This window comes from Myotis lucifugus, unplaced genomic scaffold, assembly GCF_000147115.1.
Source record: "Myotis lucifugus unplaced genomic scaffold, Myoluc2.0 scaffold_621, whole genome shotgun sequence".
Lineage (NCBI taxonomy): Eukaryota > Metazoa > Chordata > Mammalia > Chiroptera > Vespertilionidae > Myotis > Myotis lucifugus.
Genome location: NW_005871669.1, coordinates 94758 through 116555, shown reverse-complemented (window position 1 = coordinate 116555; position 21798 = coordinate 94758). Strand labels below are relative to the sequence as shown.

Here is a 21798-nt window from a genome sequence, read left to right as displayed (position 1 = left end):
GTCAGTAATACATGTGAAAGAATCTGCTTATCTCATCATTAGAGAAATTATTTTTAAGAGAAACAGCACATTCAAAATAAATTATGTTCCTCTATTAGATAAGGTTATCTTCACCTAAATAAGAACTCTGTCTCATCTGACTTTAGAGATAGACAATAATTCGTAATGTTTATTTGTATAAAAAAGAAAGGGATTTTCCTTAAGGCTCAACATAAAACTCAACCATTTCTTCAAAATCTAGGAAAGCAGTCAGAAAGAAACGTTGATAGATGGAGCACTGTCTATGAATGGGATTTTTCTCAAATGTTATGTTCCCATGTTCAGCATGATATTGGTTCAATAATTCTAGCTTAAAAATTCTATATTAAGTAAGAAAGTTCTAATTGTTTGATACATTTACTGTATCAAGACATTGGAACTTACTTCTGCCTAATTGCTATGATGAGAACAGACCGACATTTCAAAAATGTATATTTATTCCAATAGCAAAAGTATTATTTTGGGTTATGTTCACATTCAGGGTAGAGACAGAATAGGAAATTTAAAAGTTTGCAACTTAAACGCCTTCATTTCTTACCAAGAGGTTCTATAAAACTTTGAAAGACAATAATCAGAACAGCTTTATAAATTTGGGCAATCTCCTTGCAAATTAAAAACTTTATCCCTCAACAGCTTCCATTTTTATATGGATACCCAGCAACACGCAGTATGTTAACTACTGAAGCACCATAATTTTCTAGAGAACATTTAAATATGTGATTTTTATTTCAAAGTATAAATTCAACAGGCCATAAGTCCCCAGCTAGGTTTTTTTTTTTTTTTTTAGGATAGAAGGTTCTTTGTTAACTTCTATTTTATCTTTTCTTACTATAAAAGTAATCAAAATTCCTTAGAAAATTTAGAAACTTCCCAGAATTTAACCTCCTGACCTCTCCATTCTGATGGCCTCTGTTTTACGCAGCTTCTCTTCCCAAGTTTCATTCAATTCAGCAATGATCTTCTCTGATTCCTACGGGAGGAAGTCCACAGTTAAAGTGACAGTCTCATAATTTAGCGTAGCATGCGTAGGAAGGACAGCAAGAAGCAGATGATGTCCTTTGAGAACATGAGGCAGAATCTAATATGATGACATTTTTTCCTTTCTTAACATGTAAAAAAAAATCATAAAGACCATATAAATAAATCAGTCCCAGATAGATTAATTTTCTTAAGTCCTAATAAAAATACCTTAATAGTGTATGTGTGTCGCGTGTGTGTGTGTGTGTGTAGAGGAAAGAATAATAGTAACACACCAATATACAAGGCACTATTTCTGACATCCACTTCTACAAAAGAATAAAGTTCCCAAAGGTATTAATTGCTTTTGTTTCACTATTTCGCCATAACACTGATGGGGTTCAGAACACGCTCCCCAAAAAACATGGCGTCTTGGCAGACTAAATATTGTAAGCTGAAGTAATTTGAAAAATGGTATGTGCAGGAAGGACTCTGATCTCCTCCTGACGCAGGTTATCAGAGCTTCAGGAGAGGCGTCCCCTATACCTGGAGGAAAGGAGCATCCACACTTCTGAAGACGGAGGAACGCCAAGAGGAATCTGAACAAACAGGCCTTGATAAGTTCCCCGTTTCCTATTCTTAGCTCACACCCCTTTGCCCTATCACATTTTCCCACAACTTTTCACTCTTCGTCAAACTTAATGCTCAGGTTTAACACTTCTTATGAAGACTCCTGTGTCGTGTCAAACTTTTGTTAAATAAATTGTATATTTTTCTCTTATTAATCTGCCTTTTGTTACAGGGGCCACATTAGAAGGAAAAACATTTTTCCTCCCCTACCGCACAATACCTTCTGAACACAAACCCAATGAACCAATACATAAAGGTTTAGTATTAATCTCAACTGAAAATATTTTGCCACTGAGTGACAACTTCCTAATTTCTTGCTGAGTGTTTAGTATATGCCAAAAAATAAGAAATAAAACATCTTTCCTGCTCTTAAGGAGTTTACTGTATACCAAGGAAAGAGAGAGAAGTAACTGAGGATGAATTCATTCAGTAATTATATGTAACCCCATTTTATGCCAAGCCCTGTTCTAGACACCTAGGGGTCTGGGAGGGAACAAAACCCCTCCCTGCCTTTATGAGACTTTCATTTTAGTAAAGAGACTGAAATAAGTCAAGTCTATCGTACAGCAGACTGTAATAAGTACTTTGGAGAAAAATAAAGCAAGGAAGGAAAAGAATGTCGGGGAGGGGTAGTGAGAGAGCAATGTGGAGTGGGGGTGTCAGGACAGGACTCACTGACAAGGTTCTCTGTGAGCAGAGCTGCCACATGAATATATGAGGGAACAGGTAGGAAATGCCTGGAATTTTCCAGGAACAACAGTGGCTAGAGCAGCATGCTCAAGGACTCTGAGTGGGTATGGATGAGAGAACAACAGAGCTGTGTGTTAAGTGCTGGAACTGAAGTGTTAAGTGGGTGAGGCAGGACTGCGTGATGCTTGTGTCAATGAATGAAGGACAAGTAGGAATTGACTAATGGAGGAAGAGCAAGTACCCAAATGGGAGATGAGCATATGCAAAAGGCAGGAGAAAATGCTATCATGGAGACAAGATGAGAAAGTTAGACAATGATGATAATAAGATAATAACACTGTGATGATAAGAGTGATAGTGATTAAGAAAAAAAAGTCTTAATAGTTCACAAAATAGTCTGATTCATTTAAAAGGCTATTATAAGAAGCCTCTGGGATCCCAAAACATAATTACACAGAAAGAAACTGTGAATATGTAATACAATAAACCCCAGGGGTCTGGCATTAGCACGGGGCCATGTAAAACAGCCAAGAGTAAAGGCAGCAGCTGAAAAAGCAAAGGAGGACAGGAGTCAGGAGAAACAAACTGGAGAGCATGATGATGATGGTGATGATGATGATGATGATGGTGATGATGATGATGATGATGATGGTGATGATGATGATGGAGGAGAAGGAGGAGAAGAAGAAAAAGAAGGACAATAACAACTGCTACAACTAGCTAAGTTAGGCAAAGAGCAAAATTGATAACACTTAGAACTGGTGTGGGCATCAGTAAGGTTGATATAAAGGGGCCACGTAGGAGGTGTACTTTCGGGAAAGAAAAGAGTCAGTTAAGTTAGAACAAGTCTGCAGGGGTCAGGAGGGCCTGAAGAAAAAGAGACAAAACCATCCAATTGGCTCTCATTAACCCTCCAAACATGCACAGGCTGAGAACCACCTGAATGGCATCTCTACACAGTTCTCTAATAGGAATGACTAATATTGCAATGCATGTGCCAATCCAAAGCTAAGTGAGGAAGAACCAATATGCCACGAGAGAGGGCCAGCAACTAAGAAAAAACCCCCATACAATTTCAGGAAGCCGTAAGACAGCCAGGAAAGGATGCCAGGTAGCAAGCGGTCAACGGTGTCTATAAAGCATCACAAAAGCTATTCTATAACTCTAACAGGGTAGTGTTAAATGCTTCTGCAAATGACTGTAAAAGGGCAAGTACAAGACAAGCTGTCACCATAACTATATGACACTAAGGTTTATTAATGATAGCGGGGTAAAAACGATTACAGTCTCATAATGACAACTTCAAAAACAAAGAAACAGAATATGATGCCCCTGACCAAACCAGAGCACTTACACTAGTGCTTAGTATACACAAGCCCACCACTGATGTTTGCTATAGAATAAAAAGTGACCCATGAAATAGCTTCTTTTCCTAGTTGGTTTTCAGAAAAAGATGTCAGAGCAGAGGTTTTTCTGGCTATATTTTGGGGTAACTGTAAACTCACCCTAAGAAAGCAAAATTATTGTCTAGGAATCCTCTTACTATCATTTTGCTGCCAACTCTAAAGTGACCTCTCTAATTTTACTTCCCACCTGGAGGGTAAATCAAAATATGATCTCGATGTAGAAAACAGATGTAATGAGTAAGCTGAGGAAGGTACTATTTTTATTTTTCAATATAGCTTCAAGTTGAAAATGTTTATATTGTTTAGAATGCTATTTTTTAAAACTCTGAAAAAAGATGAGAAAATGATATTAAGTATCAGATTAGCAAAACTTCAGTGCTGGGAAAACTATTTTTTCCAGAATCATTCTAAGGATAAAGCAACTGGGGGTCAAAGAAACTAAGCAATTAACCTGAGGATGCGATTCTTCCTGAGCCAGGTCTAAGGTAGAATCAATAGACTTTAAAGAAAATATTCTAAAAAATGCTCACCATAAATTATTTAATAAAGGAGGGAGGATATTCTTTCTTCAAGCCTGAATAACAAACTATGAATAAAATAGAGATGCCAACAGGAAGACAGCTTTCAGTCTCTGAGTCATCAACTCACTCTGCAGGCAGGCCTGGCACACTGGTGTCCAGTCTGCCCACAACCCACGCTAGAAGTCTAATTTAAGACTGAACTAAAATGAGGATTCACAGTTAAGAAATGAGGAGTTGAGGAGACAAATCTTTAAAAGGTCCTTCCTTCCTACAGGTACTACACATAAAGAAATCCCGAAAAGCAGAATGACATCAGGAACTGCTGGGCTCAGGTGTCATTCAATTTTATTGTTGCATCACATATGTCTAGCTATGTGTACAGCACTGGTTAATAATTATGTTTATACTAGAGGCCCGGGGCACAAAAATTTGTGCACTGGCGGGGGGGGGGGGGTCCCTCAGCCTGGCCTGTGCCCTCTCGAAGTCTGGGACCCCTCAGGGGATGACCACCTGCTGGCTTAGGCCCGCTCCCCGGGGGATTGGGCCTAAGCTGGCAGTCAGACATCCCTCTGGCAGCCCGGGAGCCCTCGGGGATGTTCACTTGCCAGCGGGGAGCAGGCCTAAGCTGCAGTCGGACATCCTTAGCGCTGCTGAGGAGGCAGGAGAGGCTCCCACCACCACCGCTGTACTGGCAGCCGTCAGCCTGGATTGTGGCTGAGCAGAGCTCCCCCTGTGGGAGCACACTGACCACCAGGGGGCAGCTCCTGCATTGAGCGTCTGCCCCCTGGTGGTCAGTGTGTGTCATAGTGTCCAGTCATTCCCAGTCGTTCTGCTGTTAGGGTCAGTTTGCATATTACCCTTTTATTATATAAGATGGCTCAATACAATCTTTTTCTTTTGTCAATCCTCACCCGAGGATATTTTTTCCATTGATTTTTTTTTTTTTTTTGAGAGAGTGAGAAGGGAAGTGAGAGAGAGAGAGAGAGAGAGAGAGAAACATCAATGTGAGAAAGACACATGGATTGGTTGCCTCCCGTATACACCCTGTTGGGTGGAAATGAAACCTGCAACCCAGGTACATGCCTTTGACCTGGAATCAAATCCACGACCCTCCAGGTGCATGGACTGATGCTCTAACCACTGAGAAACACCGGCCAAGGCTGGCTAAACACAATTTAATCTCTTCACCATGATTCAGTTATGGTGGCAGAGATATCCACCAAATCAGAAAAATTTTCATGAAAAAAATTAGTTTAAATTCTGATATTTAAACGTTTAGTGCTTATCCATGAAACATGCCTTGAAGCCATCAGATGGCCAAGGTTTTACTGTACTGAACATAGAATACTTCATAAGTGAATTCCAAGTATGGGGCCCTTGGGCTGCCTAGCACAGCATTAGCCCTTGCATGCTTCTGTAATGGATATTTGCTGATATTTATAGTCTAAGCCTAAGCAATGGCACTCACAGTGCTGACTTTGATGTCAGACTAATAAACAAACACCATTGTCACCACACAGTGACTATAGCTACATCTTTGAAAGTTTACTGAATAGGAATTAAATCAAGATTACATACATTTCAACTCAGTTTGACCTGCAACTAAAAACTGAAAGCAATTACATGTCTTCTGTTTTGCCAGAGACATTTATGAAGGGCTCAAGATATTTATGATGGGGTAACAAGATATTTATGATGAGGTAACAGACTTCTTCCATATGAAAACAGACTATTCAATGAACAATGCAGTAGCAACATCCTATGTAAAAATAGTCTACCAATTGATCATGTTTTTGAGAAGCAAAGGGAAATAAAATGTTGGGAAAATGAATTGACCCCTCTATTACTGTTTTCCATTATAGTATTTTTATCCTACAGTGTCATGTCTTAGGAATGCAGCTCCTTCACACTCAACAATGAAATAATCCAAAAATGAGGAATTCTCAAGCATTTCTATCATACAAACACTGCCTTGCTGTGGATGCAAGATGTAATCTGCCTGCAGCATTAAAATGCAGGTCTGCCAGAATGGAATTCTCCCCACTCACAGAACAAGAGCAGAATTAAGGCTCTTAAGCTTCAGTGAACTACCCTGCTACATTAAAAACTCAAGATCGAATGCAAAGAAGCTATTTCCTAAAGGTAGGGAAAATGGAAGATTCATTTATGTTGGCTTAAAGGACCATTAAAACAAAGCATGTAGTTTTGTCTTGTTTTTGGTGGGAAGTAGGGAGGTTGGGGGAGGGTTCCCTGAATAATGGCAGTGTTATTCCTTAGAAACTATTTGCAAAACACTGGATGATCTAATTCTTCAGAGTCTGGTTAATGCCCCGACTCCTAGCATTCAACATTATTTCCAGTTGGACCCACTTGGCATTAGGATAATTTCCTCTTTTACACCAAGAAGTATGCTAAAGGAAGGTGTGATCTCATTAGTGCACTAAGGCTTTAATAAGCAAACAGTAAGATTCAAAATTCCCAAATAAAAAGCACATTTTACATTAAATAGTAAGTGGGAGACTTCCCTTTACCTTCCCACAGAGCCCCGCATCCCCACGGTGGCCCCAGCACAGCATCTTTGTCACTGATGCCTATGTGATAAAATACATGAGTACAGTCTTCGTGCCCAGGGCTTCGCTCAAGTCTTCAGGAACATTTCAAAGTCAATTTTACAACAGCAGAAATTACTCTTCATGTTGCAACATGAAAAGTTTTCTCACTCCCTCTCCCTCTGCCACTTTCCACTAACATGTTCTGGAGGAAGATACAAGATCATTACTTTGGTTTCCAAAGCACCTTATTTTAGGAGTAAAATGCCAAGGGAAAAGGTAGGCTGATTAAGAAGCAGAAGGCCATTTTTCATTTAAAACTTTCTCAGCCTCACCCGAAAACCGAAAAGGAAGCATTTGTCATCTTCAACTATCAAGCTTATTAATTCCTCTTAGTGGTGAAAATCTCAGCAAACCTTTTCAATCGCTAATCTGTCAGAGGGTCACTGCTCTCCCAGTCCTTGAATGGGCAGCAGTCGTGGATGCCAAGAGGACTATTAGCTGGCAGCATGATGGCAACTTCCCAGCTCCTTAGTCAGTTTCTTCACACTCCTTGCTTTCCCTACCCTGGCACTTTTGAACACAAAGGCCAAAAGATATGAATCAAACCATGATCCTGGAGGTGACAAGCAAGGAAAGAAAAAGCATCTGTGATGCTGTCACAGTGACTTGAAGGGTGGCACCACAGGTAACAACTGTCTGCTCTCATAGTCACTGAGGGGGAGGAAGAACCTGTGAGTCAGAAGGCTGCTGTTCCTAACTTCCACCTTCATGGAGAGAGGCAAGAAAGCACCTGACTGAGCCAGCAACAGGCTGGGAAAGCTAAGCTGAGTGCCAGGGCAGGGGGCCTGCACAGGAGGCGGCAGCCTTCCACAGCAGTGACCACAAGGTTTCAAGGCCTTCTATGGACTTCCAAAAGATGCCGCTTCATGCGTCTCTAAATAAACTTGATACATAGCTACTCAAATGTACAAACTTTCTTTTGATTGTGTATTTATTTTACTAAATAAATATATGGCTCTACATAAAATTCTTCTGATGAAACCAAATGTTTTCAACTAATTAATTAGTTTCCAACTAAATTTCTAACTGAACAAGTTCACTGTGACTTATAAACTACCTCCGAACTAATGGACATACCCAGGTACTTATCAGTTACTTGGCATGGCCAGCCTAGGATCTGCCCTTGAATCTCTCCCATCTGCCTGGCCACATCAGAGTCAAGCATTCTGGTGAACAGAAATTAATTACCTTACAAAGTAGCAAATTCCATTTTCAGGATACCTCTAGAGTTAAAGTTCTTCCATATGCTGAACCAAACTCTCCGTGATTTTTAGTTCTAATTCTGCCTTGTGGAACTACATAGAATACTTTCATTTAGTCTGAATTATTACTCACCTTTAGACGTTCGATGGCTTCTTCTCCTCCAGGTGTAGACATGATCCTCTCCTGAATACTGGTCACAGATGTTAAGCCCACCTGACTATTGAGTGAGCAGGAAGATGAAGATGAAGTAAGGGACCCCATGGATGCTGTGGAAAAATTGCCAGGGCGTTGATTCTCAGAGGCTAGCAAGTACCTATGCTTATTGTTCTGAAAATCTTTCAGATCTGGGAGACAGACAGAAGGGAAGGCAGAAAAAGTAGAAGAAAGGGAAAGGAATAGAGAAAGAGAAAAAAAACAAAAACAGGAAGGAACACCCATGTAAGAAAGGAAAGCATTAAAGTGCCAAGACAAAGACATATTATAATACAAAAATAAGTTGTATCTGTTCTAGATGGCAGTTCTAAAACATGTCTGTCTTTAACACTGGTATCCTAGAGGTTAAGAACCAATTCTGAATGTAGAAACTAAAAAATTACAGCATGGTTAATGTTGTATCAGGTCGGGCCCCAAAGGATAATGCTTAGGCATTCTCCTTTCTATTCCTTCTGTGGCTCCAAATCTACAATGCCTTAGATTTACACAACTCGTAAATCCCAGTAGTTTGTCACAGTAAGGGAAAAAAGATGGTCACTTATTTATCAATAATAATACATATCAGCCACGCCCAGTGTTTTATAGCATTCAGCAAAAATTCCCCCCAAAATGTCACAGTTAAAACAAAAATATGAATACTTAGTAATGTCCTTTTTTTAGGAACATTTCAATATCCTAAAAAGAATTTTTTTAATACATCGTTTTTTAAAAATAGGAGAGGTAATTGTAGAAATGACAGGAATTTTGTCTAAGTCCTGGTTAAGAACTTAGGGCTGATTGCTTGCCTTAACAGGGAAGAACAATTAGCAAATGGATGTTTACATTAATCTGTCAGAGACGAAAAAATTAAGGCTGAGTATTTGCTAAGTAAGGCTCTCACTTTTCCTAAAAGTATGACCATGAGTCATTGTAAACCAAGTTCCCAGTATGAAATGCAAGTTTTAGGGACACACTTTCATTTACTAAAGTTTTCAATAGAGCTATAGATTTTGCTTTTAGACTTAGTTTTGGCAAACGAGCCACAAACAACAAAGTTCAATAATTTGCTGTTTGTACTTTTCTTCATTAATCATCCTTCTCAAATAGACACCAGAGAAAAACCATAGGTATTGGTGCATTCCAATTTTAAAATTAGCTCATTTTTAAATTTGAGAAAAATCTACATTGCTTAAAATTCATATAAAAACTAAGTTTTCCTTAAAGGATCTGAGTCAATACAAAGAGTCAGAAAAAAATGTAAGTTCTTTCTGGCCTATTCATGTCTAATTAATCAAAGCCAGTTCTTGAAACCCCTTAAAACTAGTGGTTGCTTCAAGACAGTTTGAAAACCACCATCTGCAAATATAGAACATAGGAAAACAAGCAAGTTTTAAAGGGAGGATAGGAACTGCAGCAAAAGAATCAGCCATCAGGTGACGGCAGCAAGGTGGGAAGAGCAGGAAGGACAGAGTTAGTCCAACGGACACATGCAGGCCCTAAAAGGAACTGAGTGTAGTAGATCGAAATGGAAATTCAGAAGTGGTCAGGGCTGCTTTTCTGCGCGATACAGAATTAAAATTTAAGTCATGCACAGTTTTCAGGGAGAAGCCACAGCTGCTCAGGAAAGAGTGAGGCCACAAGCTGGCAGCACCTCTGGAGCACAAAAGCGAGAACAAGAGGTGTTTTTCCCACACCAGTGTCGGTCAGCTTTGGAAATCTCAGACAGAGCCGTCCAGTCCAAGAGTCACTCTGAATTAGAACGTTTAGTGTCCCCAAAGCCTAACTTTGTCACAGCAGCCAGGGCTATATTTGGTTTCTCCTATGGATTTCCTCACTCTCTGTCAAGCCAACAAATCAATAATTCCTTGATAAACTATCTTAAAAGGGTAAGAAATTATTTCCTCACCAACTTAGTAACACATATGGGAAGATTAATGTGTGATCCTTTTAAAAATATCCTCATTTCAAGCACAAATTTTATTCACGTAAGTTTTTAAAATTTAATTTGCAATTCATGAAAAAGAAAAAAAAAAGAGTTTACCTAACTATCAAGCAAGCTGAGGCCCAAGATAGGGAGGAAGCCAATTTAGCCTAATCCAGGGGGAATGCTACTCCAACAGTCACAGAGGTGCTCAATCACAGAGACTTCCCAACTGGAAGTGACTGTTTTTAATTAATTATATATACACTGAGGCTCAGAATTACACAGCTAAGTAAAAAGGACTTTTCTACTAAATAATCATATTTGAAGGATATCAAGAGCAAGAAAGGTGTAATAATGATTAAAAGCTAGGGCTCTGAGTTACACTACCCAACCTGACCACACAGAAACCATTGGATCTCAGCAGCCAACTAACCACTCCTGGTAACAGTGTCCTCATTGGTAAAATGGACATAATGGAACTTTCTGAGTTATTGACAGGATTGAGATAATATATCCAAGGTACTAGAACAGGGCCTGACACATTATATACACTCCATAAGCGTGAGCTGCTGTCATTGCTATTATCATCATCTATGACTCTGGATTCAGTTTAATTACCTAAGTAGAAACACTGAAGGGTAGAAGTAACAAGATTCTTCGGCCTCTCGACTTTATTCAAGACACAAACTGAAATGCAGCAAAGATTGCTTTGCTAAATGTAGAAGGGCAAAACTAGGATCATTTCTGAATCTACACACGGTATGCTCTGTCTGGGATTTCACTGTTAGAACTGCTGGCATGCAAAGCTCATTTTAGGTTAATCCAGCAGAGGCAGACTAGCAAATCAGAGTACTACTGGGAATGACCAATACATGAAATACACACATTTGCCTCCACTTCCAGAGTAATCATCGATCAATGGATCAACTGAGGGTAAGCAGGAGGGAAAATACAAGAAGGATCAAAGTTCAGGTTCAGCAGTGACACAGAGAGGGAACAGAGCAGTATTTTGGCATTTGGGGAGATGAAAATATTAACACAGACTATATTATCATTTTACAAACTGTATTCATCTAAAATCAAGTGCTAATCAGTAAGACAAACTAAACTAGAAAACCAGAAGAGGCCTTGAAAATCTTATTAGAATTCTAAATAATATAATATTAATTTTACACAAAAAAACACACCATAAATATGCTCTATTAAATAAAGCCAAATACTATTCTACCTGAATAATCCAGTTAACTCACTTAAGAGAACTTCTGATTAGGCATATTGCCTAATCAGACATAACCAGATTCAGATTCATTTTAAGACAAATGAATTACATTAAAATTAGATACATTTTAAGACAACAATGTAAGACAACGTTCTCTGAAAGTCTAATTCTTGAACTTAAGGTCAATTAAATATTTTCCCCTTCATATGTTCATAGGCAACAGGCTGGGGAGCATTCACACATATATCACTGCTACTACATTAACCCAGAGAAACCTGTAACACAAAACAAAAATTTCAAGTAATATTTTTATGAAGTAATTAGTTTCTCAGTGAGAATAAGCTTAACATTCCAAATAAATTCCATTGCTGATCTAAAACAGAAATCTATCAAAAATACAAGTAGTGATATATATTCATGAAAAATTAATTTCATGAGTTCAAATGGATATCCTGGTACATACTATATAAAAAACTTCTGAGATCATTTTCATTGTTTTTTTTTGAAGAAGTTAAGGGAAAAACAGCCTGGCTGGTGCAGCTCAGCAGTTGAGTGTTGATCCAGGAACCAAGAGTTTGATTCCTGGACAGAGCACATGCCTGGGGTCTTGGGATTGATCCCCAGTAGGGGGCATGCAGGAAGTAGCAGATCGATGATCCTCTCTCATCGATGTTTCTTTCTATCTCTCCCTTCCCTCTTCCTCTCTCTAAAAATAAATAAAAACATTAAAAAAAAGGGAAAAAAACCCTTTTCCTACCATCAAGCTTCATCAAGTTCCTTAAATCTAAATTTAAATATAAGAACCCTGAAAAGGATTAGATTTTGTTTTGATCCTTAATCGACTTACTATCAATGATATCACCCAGTCCCTGAGCACGAAGAAGGTCCTTCAGTCGCGTCACCTCCTCCTTTAATTCACGGACAAGCTTGGCATTGGGGTCCTCATTGATAACAGCATTGCATTTAATTTGTTTTGCACGATCTGCATATCTAGATACAAAAAGATTCATTTTTGCCATTCCTCAGATGCTCTACTTCTCCTAAGTAACATACCATTCTTTCTTTTTTTTCTTTAACATACCATTATTTCTAAAGCAAACAGCTTGAGTATTTACACATTTATGGGTCTTAATAATAACACAATGTGTATAAAGTTTTATAGTACCTTATAAAGTTGAAGAAAAAGGCTCAGATGAATTTAAGTGATTTACTCAAGATCACAAAAGAAATAAATACCAGAAAAAGGACTCAAAACTGATTAGTCAGACTATAAGTGTTCCTTTTCATTATATCAAGTGTCTTTAATGAGAGAAGAGTAGAAAGTTTGGGATTAAAATAATGAAACCTATTCATATATACAGAAATACTCTATTAGTAAACATTCTGTCACTAATTTTTTAAAATGCTACATGTACTCATAATTGTATTACTTTTTACGACTTGAGCATTTCTATAATGACAAACACAGGGACACTTCTTTTTTATAAATATGAATATTATTTTAAAACTTTCACTATTATCTAAAAGTTATCTGAAAATCTAACTTGAACAATTTTAATATTTTTCCTATGAAAATGTTTTTCCTTTCTCAGTGAAACCGAAAACCATAAACCATAGGTCAATTCTATTATAATAAGAATCTCCTTCCCTTCACATTTTCCCTATTATGAGAAAGCTGGGTCCTCACGCACATAAATGACAACCCATACAGCATAAGAATATGCATGGCCTAACAAAATGACTTAACGTGGCACTGTGTTCTTCTAAGCTATTGGGATCAAACGGAGTACCTCAGAGTGCTCAAAGTTTCATCATAGTTGATATCTGCTGGGCTCAGAGCAGCAACCATTGCAGTCCGAGAATTGCCACCTAAAAAAATGAATCGTGATTATCTCAAATCACTCTCATTTTTAAAAAATTTTATTGAATGTACCAGATCAGACAGCACAACCTTAGATCCTAAGATTTAATCAAAAGTCAATAAACTTCTTGAATGTCCCCATGTCAGGCACTGTACTCAGATCTTGGGGTCTGGATTTACTGTGTCCATTTTCCCTCTTCCCAACCAAACAAGACCTCAGCACTTCACCAAAGCTGCTCTTAGCGATGTGAATGTTACTGATGACGTGGACGGCCCAAAAGGCCATTCTCAGCCTCTTCTTTCTATCAGCAATTACTGACATAGCTGGTTACCCCCTCCTGCTCATCAAGGAGGGGAAAGGGCTAATGAAACAGTGACTGAAGGTCCTAAAACATCAACAAAAATGAGTACGGGTTGGTTACATCTGATTGTGTACACCTCAGAGGAGCATGAAGCTTTCAAAGAGGAAGAAGGAGCAATAGTTTGAAGCAGGTGTGTGGTGAGGAAGACAACTACTTCACAGTTTATGTCTGGAAGTCAACGACATAGGGAAGAAAACCCTGGTTTAAATAAAGGTATGCAAATCCAACCAGCTTTAATAAAAAAGATAATTAAAAACCAGTGGTCAACATACCTAGATTTTCTCGAAGGAGCCAAGTAAGCACAGAATCCCTGTAGGGAATAAAATCAGTTTTCTTCTTCTTCTTACTCTATTAAACGGAAAGAAATAGTTTTAGTGTTAAGGAGGAAAAAGTCACATGAAAGACAAACCAGCCTAAAATTACCAAGTAAATTAAATTACAGTAGAACCCTCACTGTAGAAATTTAACACTTCACAGCTTCAGTTCTTCACAGTAGTACCCCAAAGCTCATGTAATAAAGTAATTGTTTCTTTTTGTTTTATTTTGAAAAATTTGTAACATACACAACAGTTTAGAGAGTAATATAATGAGCTACCATATATCCATCATGCAGCTCTAACCATTTTCAATATTTTGCCAATCATGTTTCAATTATCCCTCAAACACTTTTCTACACTTTTTGGTGTATGGAATGATGCTTCAACCAACGAAGCCACCTGGCCAGGGCTCTTTCCTACACTTTTTATTCCTGAAACATTTTGGGGTAAATTGAAGACATCATGCCCTTTTTATCCCTAAGCCCTTAGCAGATAAGGACAGTTTCTTACAGTTCCAAGACCAAATTAAGGAAATTTAACATCAACATACTACTACTATCAATTATCCTGTCCATGTCATGTCTTTTATAGCTGGTAGTGTTTTAAAGGAAGTCCAACATTTCACCTATAAATACTTCAGGTACATATCTCAAACAGAGAAAGATTTAAGAAAACATAACTGCATGACTATTACACACTTAGCAAAATTAACAGTAACTCCTTAATATTATCTAATACCCAATCCTCAAATAATACTTTTTACTTTTGCTGAGGGGCAAATATGAATCCTGTACATTCCAGGCCAAATGTGTAGGAGCCAGTCATTTAGTTAACGCATTTACTTGTCCAACCACCAAATCATCAAGTGGATTATTACATATCTAGTAACTCTTGTAGAGCAATACAATTTGGTTTCTTTGGATGGAAATTATGCCCAAAATAAATCCAATCAGTAGAGTATTAGATCTAAGGAAATAATATAATTCGTAATCTTGAGATTTTTAAAGACTGAAAATGCATTTTCTATATATAGTTTATTATATATACTGCTCTCTCCGTAACCCTTCTCATTATTACAGAATAAAGCAAAAAGCACCAATGTAAAGCCAGTGCTGCAAAGGAGGAAGTTATATCCTTTGAAAATAAACATTTTTGTAGATAAGAGCTACTCTAGTCTCTGCTGGCTGACTGATGTATTGTGATAAGTTAAGAAACTACTAAGGAGAAAGCCAGGGTTCACTGATATACATCTCCCCAGCAATGAGCAGTTTTATAATCCATTCCAGGTACAATATGAGTTTAAATTACACTAAGGATGATCTAGTTCTTGTAAAAACACAGGTATTCAGAAAAGGAAAACTAAGTAGCTAACCTCTGGTTTGTTGAGGAGGAAAAGAAAGAAGGCAAGCAGTACTTTAATTCCACCTCTTATCAAAAATATCCCCTCCATCTCATCCCACCCCACTCACTGACACACATTCCAACAATTAGAAAGTCATTTCCAATAGCAGGTTCTAAATTACACAGACCTCAAGGGAGATTGAACCCACTCAGTCATTCACAAGATAATGGAACTTTCACTCCACTACAAAATTCTTGAGGCCGGAGACCTCTCACTCCACTTTGCCTATGGTTAGTACTGAAAATGCTGCAAGATTTAAAGCAAGGCAGTTACAATGACTGCAAACAATGCTCTAAAAATAAGCAGGCTCACTTTTACTAAAATATTCTATTTACATTTCTGTCAATTAGACTAAATTAAGGAATAGCTAAATGAATATACATAAATAGAACTTCAATCTTTTCTATTTGAAAATACCCTGGAATTTTAGCCATTTCTTCTCTACTTAGTGTCTTACACACATGAATTTCATCTGTCTTACATCCATAATTTTAAAAAATAAGCGCTTCAGTAGTTACATAAAAAAGTTTTATTTACATCAGTAACTTCCCATAAAAAAAAAATTGAGTTTAAATGGTAATAATCCTGTTTATCTCCCCAGTGGAAATAACAAGACATCTTAATTCACCAAAAATTATGCTTGTTACATAAAAACTAAAATTTATTTCTGATCTATTATAGTTATAACGTGGATGCAAAGTACTAAACTGAATTTTACAAAACTGATTATAAAAAGTCATTTTTTGTGGCACAGAGCAAAGTGGGAAATACATAGGTAAGTACTTTGTAAACTTCTCTTTGGGTTCATATGGATGTTAATTGATGAGCAAATGAACAGGACAAGTTAAAATAATCACTAAGTTTTAACAGTCTTTATGGTTCTGGGACCCAAATTAAATATTTTAAGAATACCCATAAATGTATATCAAATAGCAGATTTTTTAATCTAAGGCATCTTTTTTTAATAGCAGAGAAAACCAGAAAAGGGACATTACTTTTTATTGCTTTATTTTGCAATTACCAAGAGTAAATAAATCTGTATGTCTGAAAATATGAGCATAAAATATCTTAGTGCAAATACTGCTTCTATCCCCAATGTTACTCATGTGATTCAGAACAAACTGTGCTCTATTATTTATGCAAAATAAATTTTAGAGTATTTCTATAGAAATAGAAGAAAAATTTATTATATTTGGATTTAAAAGGATGCAAATCATATGTTTTCAAGATACAGTTAGAATTTTAACTTGATTCTACAGCCTGTGCTTTATGTATAACTGAAAAGAAAAAAAAAATTTTATCATTTAAATAACCTGTGACCCTAGCCGATTTGGCTCAGTGGATAGAGCATCAGCACATGGACTGAAGGGTCCCAGGTTTGATTCTGGTCAAGGGCATGTAGCTTATTTGCAGATTCCCCAGCCCTGGTCAGGGTGCATGCAGAAGGCAACCAATCGATGTGTCTCTCTTACATCGATGTTTCTGTCTCTCCCTTTCCCTTTCACTCTCTCTGAAAATCAATGGAAAAATATCCTCAGGTGAGGATTAACAAAAATAAATAAATAAATAAATAACCCATGACTTTTCATGGTAGGAAACAAGTACAAATAATATAAAGATGTTTAAGAAAAATATACAAATAATCCCAAGAAGCCAGCTATGTTTTAGAATGGTACCCTTAAGAAATTTCTTTCATCATCCATTTGTGAAGTTAATAGATCTCTTCAAGAGACAGTCCTTTAGATCAGTGGTTGCCAACCTTTTGGACCTCACGGACCACCAGTGATCCCGACCACTGGTTGGCAACCGCTGCTTTAAATCACTAGAAGAGATATTGCAAGATAACACAATGTAGAAACTTCCTCAACTTTCTTTTCCCTTATTCTGAATTCCTTCTTCAAAGTACATCATGTTCCTTAAATTAATTTTGCTGTGAAGGCTCATGATTCAGGTCCACTCTAAATAGCAATTCTAAATTCCAGAGCCAGAAAACAAAAAACAGAAACTTTTTCTGAAGGTGCCATTCCTACGTATGTGCCATACACCCTGCTGAGGATCCAAAATCATCACAACTGATTCCACAGCTAGTTCATGTTTATCAACCCCCACCATACCTTGCTGGTGCAGTTATCCTACAGATGAAAGCATTTAAAAAAGAGAATGAGAACACAGGATAAGCCTCCAGACAGAAAATAGTGTGTAATTTTTAAGTCATAAATTGAATATGACTTCTCAGAGATAAGCAAAAAAGCATTCAATTCTTTTTAAGGATTCAAATAAGATACTAAACTAAATTAGAACACACATGACTAACACTTTCTTAGCTTCTTAATATAAATAACAAAGCTTTTATATAAAAATTGTTTCAGTTTTAGTGTTCCACTATTAAGGAATAATAAAAATAAACTCTTTTAAAAATACATTACTGGCCCCCAAATCAACAGCATTTATTATGGCAAACTGTTCAAAATACTCCAACAAAGTACTGCATCCTACTTAGAAAAGATTGTACAGAAACAGAAGATACAATAAATACTTGTGGTTTTTATGAGATATGAAATAAGGCTCAAAAAATAGTCAAACCTTAGGTCTTTGTAAAGACCTAGCCCTTCCTTTAGCTTATATCGATCTGTTTCCTTTCATTCTCCTCAATCTCTTTTACTTTTAGTACGAAGTGTATTATACCTCGTATCTTATCAAAAAGCTCTAAAAGAAGGAAGGTAAGATTACATAAGAGGGCCAAAAAAGGGCAACCGTCATAAATAATCATAAAATACCTGTCAAATACATTTGCTGAGCAGACAAATGTTCCTTTACAATGAAGTAACACTTACCACCTCCGCCAAGGCTGAAATGACTTTGCCCAGAGTTGTAAGAGACTTATTAATATTTGCTCCTTCCTAAAATCAATTCCAAACATGAAAGAATTAAGAAGAATTTCTACAACTGCCACATCATATACAGTATAATAGATAAAATACAATTAGCCATAGGCTAGCATTATTAGCTTATTTATGACCACAAATTCTAAAATCCTCCTTTAATTCTCAATCTTCCCTCCTCTCCACTTGGTAACATGCCAAGACCACATGTCTAATTGTACAGTTTTAAAGTGTCTTTGAGATGTTTATGCTCCAAAAACTTACAGATGCAGCCTTCTTCCCACAATTCACCAACACGAAATTTCTGCTCTTGTTAAGCATATCTCTAGAGGAGTTCATGTTGGCCTCACATCTGGATCTTGTGTATCCTTTTTCCCCACTACTGTCCCTTACTTTCATCTGCTCCTCAAAATACAATTCAACTCTCAACCATGAAGTTCTCCTTATTGTTATATAACTTAACCTTTCTTTGAAGTTATAGAGCAGAATTGGCAAAATTTTTCTTAAAGGTTTTGTGGTCTCTGTCACAACTTCTCAACCCTACCATTGTAGCAGGAAAGCAGCCACAGGTAATATATAAATAGATGCAGCTGTGTTCTAATAAAATCTTATTTACAAAAACAGTCAGTGGGCCAGATATGGATACCCATGTTATAGAACAATTATTGACTAGGCCATTTGCTTGACAAGAAAAATACCTTTAATCGAGTCCCTTTGGCGCCAGTTGAATCAGCTCGTTCGCTTCCTGCTAGATCCACCAAGCTGATTTTACTGACCTGGTAAAGAACAATAACATTGCGGCAATTCAAAAATAAGCCAAGTAGAAGTAGAAAACATTTAGAGGCAGGAAACTGAAAGATTAAGGCAAGGAGAAGACTAAAAATATTGATTAGGACTTATATATGACATAAGACAACAAAGTCAACATATACTTTTTATCAATTTAAAGAGCACACAGAAAGATCACAGCAAGTATCTTGGTTCAAAAGAAGTATTTTTCAATGATGTCATAAAATATGTAAAACTCTGCAGCCACTATGGAAAACAGTATGGAAGTTCCTCAAAAAATTAAAAATAGAACTGCCATATGATCCAGAAATTCCAGTTCTGCATATTTATCCAAAGAAAATGAAAATACTAACTAAAAAAGATATGTGCAACCCCAATATTCATTGCAGCATTATTTACAACTAGAGGCCCGGTACACGAATTCATGCACTGGTGGGGTCCCTAGGCCTGGCCAGCAATCAGGGCCCATTGGAGCCAGGCCGATGGGACAGATGGATTGGGGCGGGGCTGATTGGGGCCTGAGGGCCAGGGGGAAGAAGTGGGGGAGGAACCAAGGGAGGCTGGCCAGCCAGGGTGGGGGAGGACCGCAGGCAGTTGGCTGGCCGCGGGAGGTTGGCTGTGGGAGCGCACTGACCACCAGGGGGCAGCTCCTGCGTTGAGCATCTGCCCTCTGGTGGTCAGTGAGCATCATAGTGACTAGTCGACTGGTCATTCCAGTTGTTCAGTCGTAATAGTCACTTAGGCTTTTATATAGATAGATAGTCAAGATATGGAAACAACTTAAGTATCCATTGATAGATGAATAAAGAAAATGTGGTACATAAATAAAATGGTATATTATCCAGTCATAAAAAAGAATGAAATCTTGCCATCTGCAATAACATGGATGGATCCTGAGGGCATTGTGTTAAGTTAAATAAGTTCAACAAAGAAAGAGAAATACTACATGATCTCATTTATATTTATTCATTGACCCATTAAATGGCATATTAAAAATGAAGCTTCCAGCCCTGGCCTCGTGGCTCAGTTGGTTGGAGAGTCATCCTGTGAACCAAAAGGTGGGAGGTTAGATTCCCAGTCGGGGCACATACCTAGGTTTCAGGTTCAATCCCCATGGGGGTGAGTATGAGAGGCAGCCAATCCATTTCTCTTTCACATCAATGTTTTTCTCTCTCTCTCTCAAATCAATTAAAAAAACAACAACAAAAATCTATCCTTGCCCTTCAGCATGGCTCAGTGGTTGAGCGTCGACCTATGAACCAGGAAGTCACGGTTCGATTCCTGGTCAGGGCACACACCCAGGTTGCGGGCTCAATCCCCAGTGTGGGTTGTGCAAGAGGCAGCCGATCAATGATTCTCTCTCATCATTGATGTTTCTATCTCTTGCTCCGTTCTCCCTTCCTCTCTGAAAACGATAAAAAATATATTTAAAAAACAAACAAACATATCCTCGAGTGGGGATTTTAAAAATTAAATAAAAATTTAAAAATGAAGCTTCCAGAAACTGGAACTCTCAAATACTGATGGTGGGAATATAAAATGATATTGTTTCATTATATCATTTTACAATGAAGACTGGAAAAACAGTTTGGCAGATTCTTAAGAAGCTCAACATACACTTACCATAAGATTCAATCATCCTACTTCAAGGTATAAAGCAAGAGAAACAAAAACAAATATCCACACAAAGACTTGTATGCAAATGTGAATACCATCTTCATTTGTAAGATCAAAAACTGGACACAATTTAAATGCCTATCAACAGATGAATTAATGAACAAACTGTGATATGTCATCTGTATAATGAAATAGTAATCAGAATGAAAGAGGGAATGAACTACTGATACACACAACAACATAGATGAGTCTCAAAATCATTATGTTAAGGAAAGAAACCAGACAAAAAATACTATACTATATTATTCCATTTACATAAAATCCTGGAAAATGTAAATTCATCTATAGTGACAGAAAGCAAGTCAGGGATTACCTGAGGATGGGGTGAAAGGAGGGATGTAGTTAGATTACAAAGGAGCATGAGGCAACTTTTCGGGGTACTAGATAAGAAATCTGGTTGTAGTATTGCAATTTCACTTAGGAACCCATACTCAAAACTGGTCTAGAGAGGAATAAAAATGATAAGCAAAAGGTATAAAATACCTTTCATTAAGTAAAAATCCCTTCTACAAAATGCAGAGGCTAGCAAGCAGGACGTCTGAAAATCCCCTGTGCACAACTCAAGCCCAGAGACTGAAGTTCTCCTACCTTCTCAGTGGAAAGGTTGGTCTCAGTATCATGTTTCTTCTGGGTGAAAACAATTGTAAACACAGCATGGGAACGGCTACTTGTTTCATTCATGTTGGTAGCTGCCACTGTCCTAAATACACATAAAGGTGACCACGTGACAATGGCATTCTTAGACAAAAGTTAAAAGGGACAGCAGGCTCCACATTACAGGCATAACAATCACAGGCAACAACTTTAATTCACAGGTTGCAAGATTATACACAAAACGCTCTCAATACACTTTATCTACGAGTCTATCAAGTTACCCTCCATCTCCAAAGGTACCCCCACAGAATCATTTTTCATACTCCAGTTGTCCCTTTTGGGAACCACTGAGGAATTTAATTTTTATTTTTATTAGGCGTTCATTTATTCCAGGATCAATTACTACCACAGGCATGTGATAAGCAACATTTTAGCATAACTTGACCAAAACATAATAGTAAAACTTAACTGCAGTTCCCTTGTGCCCCAGCAGTGCATTGTTTTGATAGGAAGATAGATAC

At 37.6% G+C, this 21798-nt stretch overlaps 1 protein-coding gene across 1 annotated transcript in view; it reads right to left on the bottom strand.

Annotated features, from left to right (window-relative positions):
* The window catches only part of KIF1B (kinesin family member 1B), a 116838-nt gene that overhangs the window by 66260 nt on the left and 28780 nt on the right, over positions 1-21798 (bottom strand). The window contains 9 exon segments of the mRNA XM_023746041.1: positions 930-1009; positions 8191-8402; positions 11060-11101; positions 12241-12383; positions 13184-13262; positions 13889-13964; positions 18170-18235; positions 18916-18993; positions 21272-21383. Coding sequence (XP_023601809.1) covers positions 930-1009; positions 8191-8402; positions 11060-11101; positions 12241-12383; positions 13184-13262; positions 13889-13964; positions 18170-18235; positions 18916-18993; positions 21272-21383 — 888 coding nt within the window.